At 37.0% G+C, this 15685-nt stretch overlaps 1 protein-coding gene across 1 annotated transcript; it reads left to right on the forward strand.

Moving 5' to 3' along the window:
* Nucleotides 1–14: 14 nt before the first annotated feature.
* LOC145491627 (ATP-dependent RNA helicase DDX51-like) lies at nt 15–9183 on the forward strand. The gene is made up of 6 exons (XM_081470837.1): nt 15–2662; nt 3034–3255; nt 3647–3864; nt 5270–5429; nt 6591–6841; nt 7948–9183. Exons 1-6 carry the CDS (start codon nt 1578–1580, stop codon nt 8223–8225), a joined length of 2214 nt encoding a protein of 737 aa, XP_081326963.1. The 5' UTR covers nt 15–1577; the 3' UTR covers nt 8226–9183.
* The last annotated feature ends 6502 nt before the right edge of the window (nt 9184–15685 follow it).

Raw genomic sequence — 15685 nt, forward strand, 5'->3', positions numbered from 1 at the left:
AATTGCCACTTATTTGAAAGGCTTATCAAAGTAAAGAAGAATGGCATTTCCCTTTTTAGAATATCTTTTTTCGTTCTAGAAATATTTACGTTTTTGTAATATGCAAATGAGGAAAGTGATGACGTCATAGGTGGTTCCACTTGAACAGTAAAACACTGAATCAAGAATATCTCTAGAAATATTGGAGCAGTGTTCTTCAAACTTGGCACCACAAATGCGCATCACAAAGGAAACAGAACGACACCTTCTGTGTTGTTGCCATGGCAACACTTTTGGCTCCAGTCTCTCTGTGAAAAACCAAATATGCCAATTTGCAACCCTTCGAAAAGGGACAGAGGGTCATGCTGGGAACACACATGATTCCCATATTATCTTAACTCTCCCCAGTAGATTGTCGGGAGTGGAAGATCCTTGTTTAAGATAAAATCTGGTAATGTTAGTTTTAATTAAAACAGGACCAGCGGCATAACTGTTGTCATGGCGATGGCACGACGGGTATCATTTTGTTTCTTTTGTGATGTACATTTCTGGTGTCAAGTTTAAAGAACACTGCGTTAATATTTCTAGAGATATTCTTGATTGAGTGTGGAACCGTTTTAGTGGAACCACCTATGACGTCATCACTTATAATACAAAAACGTGAATATCTCTAAAATGAAAAGAGATATTCCAGAAAGGAAAACGCCATTCTTCTTTACTTTGAAAAGCCTTTCAAATCAGCAGCAATTAGTTTTTACTTCATAGGCACTTTAAAGAATGGTAACCTCTACAGAAGATTAATTGACTGCCTGACAGACAAGACGATTGACAAAAACAGTTGGACTGACGGATGGACTGACCTAAGTTTTTGGCTTGTGTGCAGTACCTCCCACGTTTACAATCAAGTTCACAACAATACACCATTGATAATAACTACTCGAGAATCAAAACATGGAATTATGTGTATATGAATTGCTTACTCGCAGGGGGTAGACTCTCCTAACATTTGGGTGGTGTGCAGCATGTTTTTTGAATTGAAACAAAACTTTGTCCTTTGTCTTCTGTTATCTTATTTCAGTCTTGTCTCTTGAGCCCCAAAATATCGTTGGCCTGATAAAGGACAAACCTTATCCAGAAACTGTTTGGGTTGCTTCAAATTCCTCATAGTAATTCAATTGGTAAAATATAAAACCACACTTCCCAAGCCGGTTGAGTCAATGAAAAGCCTGAATTAATGATAAAAAGTATTTTCTTCAAATAGTAATAAGTGCCGACTAGAGTACACAAACAATACCTGACCTCGATTGTCTTGGGAGGGGGTGTTCAACAAGAAAACTGGATATATTTGGAAACCTTTTTAGAGAGAACTGCATGAACCTCTCTACGCACCGGCTGCATTACCTTTAAAACATCCAACCAATCAGAATTTTGCGTCTTAGTTGTTCCCCATGCTCTCTTCTTGAGTAACACTTCACCGTCAGCTTTTGCTCAGCGGATTTTTTCATACCCAGTCTACTCTCTGCCCAAAAAGAAAAGATGGCGTCCAGTTTGGCAAACCTTTAGGATTGCTTGTAATATTATTGGAAATTTCCTTTAAAATGGATCTTTTCAAGGTAGATCGGTACATGGGAGATGATGAAGATGAGTGTGTTCAACGGGATGAAACTTCAAGACTTGCCCAATTACAATGTGTCATCGCAGATCGAAAGAGAAAAAGGCAATCTCTGGATCATGAAAAAAATAACCACGTGAGTTCGAACGGCATGGAAATTTTGAGCCTCAAAAAGCTAAAGTCTGACGCGCAAGAAGAAGTAAGCTTACCTAAGAAAGCCAAGGAAAAGAAAAGAAAACATGCAAAAGAAAAATCAGACAAGAAAAAGAAGAAAAGGTCTCCAGAGGAAGGTACATCAATGGACGATGTTACGGAGCTTTCTGTTGAATCTGACATCTCGGCGGATAATTCAGAAGGGATTAAAGTGACTAAAGTTACGAAAAAGAAGGATGCGAAAAGATACAAGAATAAAGGTGTGTCAAAAGAGGAAAGAATGTTAAACAATGAAAGAAATAGTGAGCATAAACCAGACGACATTACTCAAGAAAAACAATATAGCCTAGAGGAAACTCTAGGGGAAACACCAGAAGAAAACAGTAAAGAAACAGGATTTACTGTTATCGGAGGTCAGAAAAAAGACAAAGAAGTCAAAAAAGTGCAGAGAGTATTGCCTGACTGGCTTGCTAAACCTACAACTATCAATTCTGACTTAAGCAGAAATTTGATTCCTGTAGAAAAAATTCCTTACTTGGCTGCACATATAATCAGAAAACTGCAACAGCATGATATAAATCTCTTATTTCCTGTTCAGAGTGCTGTGATCCCTGCCATACTATCTCAGATGGAAACTACCAGTTGTTTTGGCATTGGTGGTTATCAACCTAGTGACATATGTGTGTCGGCACCCACTGGAAGTGGCAAGACTCTTGCATATGTGTTACCTATTGTGCAGAGTCTGTTAAGAAGGGTGGTATGTCACTTGCGAGCCTTGGTCATCCTTCCCACTAAAGATCTTGCAAACCAGGTCAAACAAGTTTTTGAATTGTTTACTGAGGGAACAAACTTACGGGTGGGACTGGCTTCTGGATCAAAATCTTTTGCTAAAGATCAGGAACAGCTTGTTAGTCCTAGGTGAGGTTTGCTTTTTCTTAATGATGGTGATTTGTCCATCAGAGATCAGGAGATCAGGTAACCAGAAAATACTGACCCTCAGTCTGTTGTTCCCCACTGCAGACAGGGTCCATGGACTACCCCAGGGATGGGCTCACAAACCCCTTCTAAGGACCACTTCTAAAATAAAATGATAAATAATAAGTAAAGATCTGACTTACTGGTTTTGTCGATAGACCACTCATGTCAGCTTGTGGTACCATAGAGGAGGCCTGTAGGGTAGTCTGTGGACATAGTTCATATTGGGGGTCTAAAGACTAAAGCTCGGTATTTTGGGTTACCCTAGGGGATTGTTACTTTATGAACTTACAGTAGTCTTTGCATTATTTCAGCTCTTGCAGCAGTAGCAGCCGTGTTGATATTCTCATCTGTACACCTGGGAGGTTAGTTGATCACATCTCGTCAACTCCAAACTTCACTCTTCATCATGTAAGGTTCCTAGTGATTGATGAAGCTGACCGTCTCTTGGATCAGTCTTATCATGGCTGGCTCAGTAAAGTACTCAAGGCTGCTTATCACAGGCAATCTACAAGTGGTGTCTTCAAGAATGACAGGTTTGGTGTGCATTACAAGCTGATAAATCAATACAACATATCAAAGAGGCATTTGCCACAGTATTTTCTCATCATCTGGGTGAGTGTAGTACAGGAAAGGACTGTTGTTGGTGACTGACATTTTGATCAAGTTGATCATTCAGAACAAATTATCGTAAACATCCAGTAAATTTAGGTGTTCAAAGTATCAGTCAACGAGTCCTGACAAAGGAAGAACTAGTCTCACCAGGATGATAACACTAGACAAAGTATTATTCATTCAAAAGCATTGTGCCCTCCATACGAATTGCAGAACAACTGTAAATGCTAGGTCTTTTTCCTTAAGTAGCATTTAAGCGAAGTTTATTTAATCATTACCGAGTACTTCAAAATATTGTGTCCTCAATTGCAGGCCTGTCTCTTGTAGCCTCCAAACGATCAGGAGTCCCCCAGGATTGCATACTGCAGCTAGTTTTGCCAGTATCCAGCTTCCCTTACAGAAGTTGTTGTTCTCGGCAACAATGACACACAGCCCTGAAAAGCTTGCTCCTCTGCAACTGTATCAACCAATCCTGTTTACTGTGACAGCAAGTGTCAATCAAACAAACAACAGTGGAGAATCTACTGCAGGTACAAGATGTCTCATGCTGTGTCATCTTAACATTTGTGAAGTTAATTTCTATTATACTCTATCAAATATTTTCGCTTGTGCGCAATTGGTCTAAACGCGCCATGTGACCGAATATTCCCCAGTTTTGGCTGGGGAATATTCGGTCACATGGCGCGTTTTTATTCCCCAATTTTCAAAACTGCACGTATTGCGAAAAATATTTGAAGGATAATAAACACACTAGCCTCCATTTGGGGTGAAAATATGCTCGGATATTTGTCCTTGGACATTATCTGTTCCTCGAAGCTCACAGTTTTCCTCAAGCTATGATCTCAGAAAATTGTTCGCTTCTTGGAACAGATAATGTCCGCAGACAAATATCCTAGCATATTTTCATGCCAAATGGAGGCTATTGTTTATATATACTACAGTTATTATATGGCCATGTCTCACATGGACTGGGAACTACCGAATTTATGAATTTGATTGGCTGAAATTGATATTGGCCTCAATGTAGACTTTCCCATCTAAACCAGCATCTAGACCAGTTACATTTTGCGATGAAAAAGTTGCAAACTAAAATACAAAAATATTGACTATTTTCTTTTTTAAATGGAGGGGCCAAAAAGCCTGATAAGAAAGAAAGATAAAAAGGACAAGCAAACTTTGACAGATTTAAATTCAGCTCATTGCCGTTCACTAGCAAAATACCAGTTACATTAAACAAATTAAATTTTTCTTGTTTGCCATATGATAAACATTTTGTCAACCAGGCTTAGTCAGTCTATATTGAAGAATCTTGACCTTAGTCAAGTGTACAAACCTTAGTGCATTTGGTCTGTACTTACAACCTTGGTCATGATTCTTCCATACAGACCTCCTGCTCGCTTAATAAGAGCTAAGTAATATATACTACTTTAATTTCTTGAAAAAAATACTCTCGGGCTGTTTGACTACAGCTCAACTGTCCTCAACTCTCCTTAGCCCAGAGATAAGTATTGTAGATTCAAGCAAAGAAACTTCAAACTTTTTACTTAGCGATGGCAGTACAGTCAGTTATTAGCCCATGTACATCTAGTGTAACTGATCTACAAACACTCAAAAATCTATTAATCTATAATAATTATACATCTTTTTTGTTAGTCCTTTATACTGTAAAGAGGTACACAGCAGCTTGACTGACTTATTTCCAGATGTGAAATCATAACATTTAGTCAAAATATGTTTAAATTTTCAATGTTCTGTAGCTCCTGACTGTCTTAGTGGCTATATACATTTATTTTTGTTCAAAAGAAACTCTACACTGTCCAAACTGACCATTCATTTCACGTTAATTAGGAATGTCACAAATATGTGTTTGTAATAATTTGTGTTTTCGGTTATCTACGTGCATTAAACTTCTATGTGATTGCTTGATTTCCTTAGATGCGACAACAGCTGGTCGTTACAGCATTCCCGAAGGATTATCAGAATATATGACAGTGTGTAACAATGGAGAGAAGCCTCTAATGGTGTTGTACTTTTTAACCCAACTGAAGTTTCAGCGAGTTTTGTGTTTTGCATCTTCCCTGGAGGCTACCCACAGGTAATGCATGTAGTTGTGTTTCAAACTGACATCATCCCAACTTCTGAGCTCTTGCACCTTCGCAGCTCTTAAAGGAGCTATGTCACGGTTTGCACATCTTGAAAAGTTTAGCCTAAATTTTTCAATTTTATCATTTGTAATCAATTTTAATCTTCTCCATCATTAACCATCCTTGTTTCATTACAGTTTGTTATTGTCTCTGGAGTTTTTCTGTCTTTGCAAACTACTATTTTCAGGTTTCCTTCAGTTTTGAGCTAATTTGCTACTCAGCCAAAACAACTCAAAATGCCCTTAAAAAAACAAAAATCCATAACTGACAGAATTCTCCAGCGTTCATTGGTCTACAGCTAAAGTCGATGAAAGTATACCATGAAAATGTAGTGCGACCCAAAATGATTTTCAGATTTTTTTATTGTTGCAACATTTTCCAGTAAACAGAAACCAGAGTGTCGTGAAATGTAAATTGGGACTTTTGGGATGAAATTTCTGAAAAAATCCTGTTGGTCTCAAGGGGAAAAAGTGATCTTTTGCGACGTCGCTCATGCTCCACCTTTCGATTTTGCATTGATACACCAGCTTAATTTAAACATTGTATTTAAAAAAATAGATAAACCACATTGTTTTTCAGTGGTCTACATTCTAGGCATTCTCCTAACGTCAGAAAACGTCCAAAGTTGTCTTCTGACAGTTTTATGACGTTGTTACTACATGTAGTATGGTCAAGAGATTATGATTTTCTCTTGCTATGGTTGATTAGATAGGAAAATGTGGTGGGTTTGTCTGACAGTCCTGTTTGTAGGTCAAGTAATTTTGCGTAGTCCTTTAATGTAGGAAGGCATGGTGGTGTTATGGTTAGTGTGCTCAAATCCAGATCAAGCGGTCTGGGTTCAAGCCCTGGCCATGGATATTGTGTTGTTTTCTTGGCTAAGACACTTTACTCTCACAGTGCCTCTCTCCACCCTGCTGTGTAAATGGATACTGACGAATTTAATGCTAAGGGTAACCCTGCGATGGACTAGCATCCCATCCAGGGGGGAGTAGAAATACTCCTAGTCGCATTATGCTACAGAAACTGGGATAAGCTCCGGCCTGATGGGTCACTTGGCTCATATGCAGCCTTCATCCTTAAATTTAACAACAATAATTTGTCATTTTCTGTAGACTTTATCTACTCGTGAAGCTGTATGGTGGTGTACAAGTTGCAGAATACTCCTCAAGCTTGACTCCTAGGCAGAGAAAAGGAATCTTACGCGACTTTAAAATCGGCAAACTACAACTTCTTATCTGTTCCGACGCCATGGCGAGGGGAATGGACATACAGGATGTGTCATACGTCATAAGTTATGACGTACCCAACTACGTCAGAAGCTACATTCACCGTGTGGGGAGGACAGCGAGAGCGGGAAATAAAGGTAAATTGGGTTCACGCTCTTGTGAGATGTGAGAATTGAATGGCTGATCAATCAGTGCCATTATTTGATGACACATGTACGAAAGTACCCGGATGATAGTCGTACGCGTCATTTAAGTGAGATGGCGGGAAAACGTCCTCAGACGCGCCGCCGCGTGCAACAAAGCTTCGGGATAGATTGCATCAATATTTTCTAGTTTTTACAAAATTTGTATAAAAAAAAATGCTACAATGGAATCCGACATAAACAAGCAAAAAATGCAACTTTCCCCGCTTATTATTGGAAGTTCAGTTTCCTAATTTCCATGTTGTATTCTCAGGCCCCATCCACTCTACGCCGGAGAAATTTGAAAAACGCAGCTTATTTTCTACGGTTAGGCCTACCGTCCACACTAATCCGTCACGAAAACGGAGCTTTTGGAAAGCGGTTTTCAAACCGGACGAATTTGAAAACGCCGGCTTTGCGTCTTAACGTGGACAGAAAACATTTTGAAAACGGAGCTTTTCGAAAACGATGACATCACGATGACATCACGATGACATCATCATGTGATTTCCCTGACTGAATTTTCCTCAAACACAAATCCAAAATGACCAGTGATTGTTGCGTTTTCAAATTTCTCCTGCGTAGTGTGGACGGAAAAGATTTGATGCGCTTTCACTCCCGTTTTCAAATTCTCCGGCTTAGGGTGGACGGGCCTCAAATGCCACAGAATATACAATGAATTGCATACGACAATCCTCTAGAACAAAATAGAACAAGCGTTTTGGGCACGAAGTTTCAGGATAACAAGAATTCAAGTGAATCTTTTAGTCTCTATATTTTTTCTCTTTTTTAGTAATATTGTTTCCTCTCGCCACTTTTGGTCAGACTCGTATTCAGTCGCTGTTAACGTGTTTTGGAAAGAGAAGATTAGATACTAGGGTCGTGTGGGGTTTCATGGGAGGGGTCGAAGGAAATATAACGTTGTTATTTTTTTCCCTGCCTCTTTCCATAAATCCTCGCGCGTTGCACTCGATCCAGACCGCTTTCCCTTTGAAACAATCCAATCTGACCCGTAAATAGCGACTGGGTACAAGTCTGACTTTTGGTGTTTATATCGTTAGGAACGGCCATTACTCTTCTCCATAGCGACGAGGTGCACCATTTTAAAGAACTAATTCAGAAGACAGGCCGCGAAAAGATTGCCAAATACAACATCAAAGATGAGAAACTACAGTCAATGGTAGAAAAATATCAAGACACGCTTGAGAGACTACGAGATGCTGTGAAGTTAGAAAGTCAAAAGAAAAGTCAACAGAAAGGGAGACATGAAATTATAAAATTATTAGAAGAACAGTTGATGAGTAATGTGCTTCAAAGAAACTCTGAAGGAAACAAGTAGTCTCGTAAAATATTTGCTGTAAAATACATGGATTTGTGCGTTTTGTGGAACAGTCACATTTTAGATTGAATATTGCATTATTAACAGATTTTTCTGGCGAATATGAATAAAATAATCATTAATTTAGATGGATTTGTCTTATTTGGTTCTTAGTTTAAAAAAGTGTTTTAATGCAAGCTAACAAGGAATTTCGCATAAACGTTGTGAGAAGATTGAGGAAAACAGGAAGTACTTGTTTTAGACTGGTTTCATTTTTGACCGGTGAATTGCCATAGCAACTTGCGAGTCGAAGTGGGTGGTAAGATTATGCACCAGGTATGCAAATGAGGGGTCTTTCTATCGTCCGTCAAGTTTCTGTGGTAATTCTGCCGACCAGTAGATAAGGCTAGTGCAGTCACTGGGTTAGTCAATATGGCGTCCGCATATATCATTTTACATTTCTTGATTAACGTATTACGTAAGTGCGATTGTTGCACGAAAAATGGAGACTTGTTTTGTTTGCTTGTTCATTTGACATTTTAATGAAAGTTTCAATCTGAAATTAACGGTAAACTACGAATAAGGTTTTTGTTCTTTCCAGGGGGAAGAGGGCGGGGTCACTGTTTTTAGCGGCTGTTTATCGAGCCCGTAACTAATTTCACAGGACTCGCTTTGATGCCGAGGCAAAAAAAATTTCGATCTTTGACAAAGGCGAACTTTTATCTTTTTATCCATTTTTTTTCTTTTATAATTTACTGATTATATTTGAGCTACACGCATTTCTTTAAGATTGCTCGACGTGTTCTCAAGGGTGATTCATGGAATGTAGATACTATTAATAATCATTTCGATTTTCAAATAAACAATGGATGGGCCTATATTGGTATATAAAAATTCTAACTTGGCTCCGAGGCTTAGGGCAATAAAACAAAGGAAATTAATTAACTATTTGTCATCCTCGGTGCGATTTCTTTTGTTTTATTCCCCTAAGCCTAGGACCCAAGTTCGAATTTTACATGCAGCTTTTTTTGTCACCATACTTTCTCGCGAGAAAGAACGCTGCCGTCGAAGTCGTTCAAGCTACGGGTCCAGGATTTCAAAAAGCATGGGTTTACAAAGCTTCCCTTGAAGACAAACAGCATTTAGAAACTCCTTGTGGGTGATCAAATTCGCCAGCTTTTCCAGTTTTGTTGCGGAAAAGCGAGTTAATTTTCGAGCCAACAGTTTGAACAAGAAGCACTCGTGGCAGTGATGCAAACCAAGTGCAACATTCCTATATTTTTTTCTCAGCAAAGTTGAAGAGGTAAGACTTTATACTTGACATCTGTTAACTTTTACTAAAATGGTTTTACAAACAGTAAGCGTCTAATTCCGTTCCCACCCGCCTTTCTACGACCTCAACTGATGGTCGAGCTATAATTTGTTCTCGGCCGGTTCTTGCATTGGAATTCTGCTAAGCTTATCTTCGATTCTAATCCTATAACATCCATGATTCCAACACAATGTCTGAGAACTTCGAAGATGAAATTACCCAGATATTTTTCAAGAAACTCAGTGTAAAGACCTGTTAAATTTCAACAAGCCCTGAACTTATCTTTGTTCAAATTAATCGGTTTTGGGTTATGGGATAATTTTCGCAGCTTTGTTATCAGAGGAATTTTAATATTTAGAAATGCTCCGGCTCAAAGCTAAATCTAAAGAACAGACTCTTGATCTACTGAGGGATTGTTATCTAAGTATATTTAGGTTTGGTACTGAGGGTTTGATAACTGCTGCGATGAGAGAGGAACGGGTCCACGATATCGAAGTTTTTAAAAGCTTAAAAGCTTTTATCGGGTAAAAGAATATTCGGAATATCTTAGAAAATCGTATTTTTCTCTCGTGCTTAAAATGACATATCATTGATTGTTTTTTTTTTTTTGTACACATGTAGCTTTTTTAATAGGCCTTACTGGTCGTCCGCTGGTCAAGAAGCTGTTTACCGAAGACTGAAGCAATCCATGAAATTCTTCATTTTCAATGCATGGTGAGTTGTGAAATGAACTGCCCTGTTTTCAATGTATTGGCCACACACGCCAAGCTTTTTCTGCAAGTTTGTGATACTGTTTTAGGGAAAATTACAACTGAACTCAATTGTCTGCGTAACAACTATCCATCCTTCTATTTAGTACATTTACCAGCTAGAAACCCCGGTACCCATTTGTTTGTCTCCAGTTTCAGCGAAGTTAACTGGATTCTTCGAAACTAATTTTGGTAAACTGAGGTTATCTTAACCTGCATCTTGAGTTTTAGGAGAAATTTAAGATTTCAGTGAGCTTGAATACTTGCACCGTCGTTCTTTTCAAGCTGAACCTTGAGCCAACAAAAGAGGAAAAATATTTTAAAACTCTCTTCCAAACGATTCGATTTTCACACAATCAGGGCAAGGAGATTAAATATGTTCCTCCAAAATTGAAATATAATTAGGTGTCCGAGACTTAAGCACTTATTCAGTATTATTTCTCTTTTGCAGCTTGAATTTTCCCCGTGGAGCTCTTAGCATTTCATTAACAGGAGGAGTGGAAACCGAGATAGAGAGCTGTTGTTGCATGTCACCCCAAATCCAGGTAAGCCTTGAATGGTCACAGTTACGTATATAAACAGTTTCGGTGCACGAAAAGAAAAACAATCATATCTAACGTAACAATGCAAGAGAATATGTATGTCACATGTGACCTATTTTTCCTTGTTTGACCCATTTTCTAAGTGTGACCATTTTTCCAAGTGTGACCCATTTTTCCCTTTGCGAATTATTTTTCCAAAACTGACACATTTTTCAAAGTGTGACCCATTTTTCCGTTTGTGACAATTTTCCAAATGTGACCCGTTTTTCCAACTTTGACTCATTTTTTCCAGATGTGACCTATTTTTCCGTTTGTGGCCCATTTTTCCTAATGTTACCCATTTTTCCCAGTGTGACTCATTTTTCAAATGGACGAATTTCTCCATATGTGACCCCTTTTCCCTTTTGTGACCCATTGTTTTCAGATTGATCTATTTTTCCAAGTCTGACCAATTTTTCCCTGTGTGACCCATTGATCCATGTGTGACCTATTTTTCTAAATGTGACCTATATTTTCCTTCCTGACCCTTTTTTCCAAGTGTGATCTTTTTTCCAAGTGTGACCCATTTTTCCATGTGTTACCCTTTTTTCCAAGTTTGACCCATTTATCCCTTATTAATATATATAAGACCACTGCTTTTCTACTGACGTATTGGGATTTCAAGGCTTTGAGTTGTACAGAATATAAATTTCCAACTGAAATGTTTAAGCGGAACGAGACTGGGTGAAATGCAACTGGTTGTAAAAATGGATGGAATAGAATACTTGAAAGCAGATTGTATTAAAGGATTAAACCTTTCGACAACTTCAGGGAAAATCTCTTTTCTTTTTAACCCCGAATCGTTTTCACTGTTCATGTAGGATACATTTTTGAAACGTCCTTCCAAACTAAGTTTACTCTTTGTTCTAAATTTCAGGATTATAAATTGTAACAACTTGAAGAAATATCAAGAGAGAATCACAATCAAGCAGAACAAGGGATAATTGTAAGTATCTCTACAATTATTACACTTTTCAAGTTCTTTCTCGGTGAAACGTCTTACAGGCAACCTGTCATTTTGTTGGGGCAATGCACTCGCTCGGGGAGGGGGCTGGGTGGGGCGTTGGTTGGTCGTTGACAGAAACATCGCGCACTGCAATTTACTACATTTATAAATTCTAGAGTTTAATATTTTTACAAAGCATTGTTTACTAAAGGCTGTGTCTTTATCTTTGGAATGAGGGGTGGACGGGTGAAGGCAGTGGGAAGTACTCATTATTTTCCTTTTGTCACTCGGTAGTTTCTGTTGCAACATTGACACTTCGTAAAGTCTAAGAAAATTGTCTGCTTTAGCCAAAAATATTATTCGCAATAGTTTGATATATATATTTGTGCATTAAAGTCTTCCCTTTTTCTCTCCATAGTCGTTACATTTTTAATGAGACTTTTGCATTTCACCAGAACTTTTTTACCTTTAAGATGAGTGTTTAATTTTTCGACAATTGTGTGAGAAAACGTCTCGCATACACATGCCAATAACTCTAATTTAGAGTCTGTTTCCCAAACTGTCTTTAGTAGATCCTCTTTTCCATGTTAAAATCTGCCATCTTAAATTCTAAAATTATGTGCTAGGAATAATGCTGGTTTGCCTTAATAAAAGTGTTTTGTTTTGGCGAATATAAGAATGCCTCGTAGCAAACCATCAGGAAATTAACGACCTCTACGTTAATTATAAAAACATGAAAAATTTTAATAAATCTTGAAAGCATTTTACAGAAGAACAGCTGTAATTCTAAAATTATCACATGAAACACGAGTTGAACTGTTAAACGAAACCTTGTCTTCTATACGGTATAGGTAAGGTCAAATTCTGCAGCTGTCAAAGTTGTAAAGGAAAAAACAGTTTAAACGAAAACAAACGAGGTACAGGAAAAGACGGTATCAAACGGTACACTGTTGAAGCCATAGCAACAACAAGAATTATTGAGACTCTGCTGGATGTATTACTTACAAAGGACAGTGTGCCAACCGATGTCTGCAACTAATTTCACCTCATGTAGAATATTTAATTATAGAAATGGTAATAAAGATCAGCAGATCGAAGCTGAAGGCAATTATTACGTTCAAAGATCAAATTTGCTAACCATCGATCTTCTTGCTTTACTTCTGTTGGGTCTACCATCCTTCTTTAAAGGACACAGGACGTTCTCAAATTCATTAATGATTCATCTTGTTTAAACGAAGGAAATCATAACCGTGGCGGTGTTTGGATATCTGATCTTAACTAGCATAGATGTTTACGATTTTATTTCTCCTTTTTGTCCTCAGCTTTATATCCCAAATGATGCTTTTTACCTAGTGCATCGTTTACGTCTACGTATAAACCTTTTGAAATAAATGTCTATTCGTTTTGTAAAACACTAGTGTTATGTTCAATACTGTTCTCTCAGTTGTGAATGGGCTTTTGTTTTTAAGTTTGGCTTCTTCCTGTAATGTGAATGTATTCTTAAGACATGCCTGTGTGATGAAGAAAATCCACATTTTTATGACGTCGTGCAGATTTTTGTTTCCCTTTACTTCGTTGAAGATGGTGGGAGGCTATTGGGTGTTATTATCGTGATGTAATACTCAATTCTCCGAACTATGTTTTAACTAATATTTGGGACGAAATGGAATGAATTTATTAAGTATTTTGTATTGTAGTCAAATTTTTTATTTCTTTACTTGACAACGTGAATACAATGTTGTTAAGAAATCAGTGCAGTGAAAAAGAAGTGGAAAACGCAAAATATAGTAAACGAATTATATGCCCTTTGTTTTGTTCTGGTTGAAATGCAAAGGTCTTTCTTTTTATTTCCTTGGTTAATCCTTGTTGTAAAGGTGTTATGAAATTATTGGGTAGTTTTTATCAGTAAAATTGAGAGGTATAGTGAATATCTCTGTACTTTTTAGCCCCCTAAAATTATTTTTTCTGAACATTTTGTCGAGAAAAATTTATTTTAGGGAGTTAAAAATTGAGATGAGTTTTATTCTTTAAAAAAACGAGAAGAAAAAAAAAACTGGTCAATGGGGCCTCTCGGCCCACTACAGTTGCGAACTCACAACTTAAATGAAACGATGGCGGAGGATAGCGGCCATCGACGCCAACGGGTGTGCGTTACCACAAGACCACGTTGACGATTTAAGAAATAGCGAGTAAAATTGACGTTGAAGTTGGTTCGCTGCTATTGTTTCAGGGAAGCAACTGCGTTTTAAATTCTTTTGATATTGTAATCACTGTTATACCCAAGAGATTCTGTATTAACTTCATTGTCTTTTTTGCTTTGCAGAGTTGGATGTTGTACAAATTGATCTCGAAATAAAATTTATTCCCAATAATAATCATAAAGTAGCTGTGGGAAACGACTGATGGTCGTTTCCTGAAGTATGAAGAGTTTGTGTAATCCATTTTTCTGAGTTTGTTAATTCCAGTAAAAGGTCATTGTTGTGGAAGTTGGAAAATTTGATTATGTTACAAATAATCCAAATGTTTTGTCCATGTAGTATAGTTCTCGATCTAGTATCTGAACCAAAGTTTTCTAAGTGTAAAAGTGTATGAAAAACATTTTCTAACTGACGGTCTAGTATTTGAGCAAAATTTTCTAAGTGTAAAAGTGCATAAAGAAAAATTTTGTAAGTGTCGATCTAGTATTTGAACCCAAATTTTCTAAGTGTCGATCTAGTATTTGAGCGCCAATTTTCTAAGTGTAAAAGTGCATGAAGAAAAATTTTCTAAGTGTCGATGTAGTATTTGAATCAAAATTTTCTAAGCCTAAAAATGTATGACGAAAAATTTTCTAAGTGTCGATCTAGTATTTGAACCCAAATTTTCTAAGTGTCGATCTAGTATTTGAACGCCAATTTTCTAAGTGTAAAAGTGCATGAAGAAAAATTTTCTAAGTGTCGATGTAGTATTTGAATCAAAATTTTCTAAGCCTAAAAATGTATGACGAAAAATTTTCTAAGTGTCGATCTAGTATTTGAACCCAAATTTTCTAAGTGTCGATCTAGTATTTGAACGCCAATTTTCTAAGTGTAAAAGTGCATGAAGAAAAATTTTCTAAGTGTCGATGTAGTATTTGAATCAAAATTTTCTAAGCCTAAAAATGTATGACGAAAAATTTTCTAAGTGTCGATCTAGTATTTGAACCCAAATTTTCTAAGTGTCGATCTAGTATTTGAGCGCCAATTTTCTAAGTGTAAAAGTGCATGAAGAAAAATTTTCTAAGTGTCGATGTAGTATTTGAATCAAAATTTTCTAAGCCTAAAAATGTATGACGAAAAATTTTCTAAGTGTCGATCTAGTATTTGAACCCAAATTTTCTAAGTGTCGATCTAGTATTTGAACGCCAATTTTCTAAGTGTAAAAGTGCATGAAGAAAAATTTTCTAAGTGTCGATGTAGTATTTGAATCAAAATTTTCTAAGCCTAAAAATGTATGACGAAAAATTTTCTAAGTGTCGATCTAGTATTTGAACCAAAATTTTCTAAGTGTAAAAGTGTATGAAGAAAAATTTTGTAAGTGTCGATGTAATATTTGAACCAAAATTTTCTAAGTGTAAAAGTGTATGAAGAAAAATTTCCTAAGTGTCGATCTAGTATTTGAAACAAAATTTCCTAAGTGTCGATCTAGTATGTGAACCCAAATTTTGTAAGTGTAAAAGTGTGTGGCGAAAAATTTTGTAAGTGTAAAAGTGTATGAAGAAAAATTTTCTAAGTGTCGATCTAGTATTTGAACAAATATTTCCTAAGTGTAAAAGTGTATGAAAAAAAATTTCCTAAGTGTCGATGCAGTATTTGAACCAAAATTTTCTAAGTGTAAAAGTGTATGAACCCAAATTTTCTAAGTGTAAAAGTGTA

Source organism: Orbicella franksi, chromosome 7 (genome assembly GCF_964199315.1).
Source record: "Orbicella franksi chromosome 7, jaOrbFran1.1, whole genome shotgun sequence".
NCBI lineage: Eukaryota > Metazoa > Cnidaria > Anthozoa > Scleractinia > Merulinidae > Orbicella > Orbicella franksi.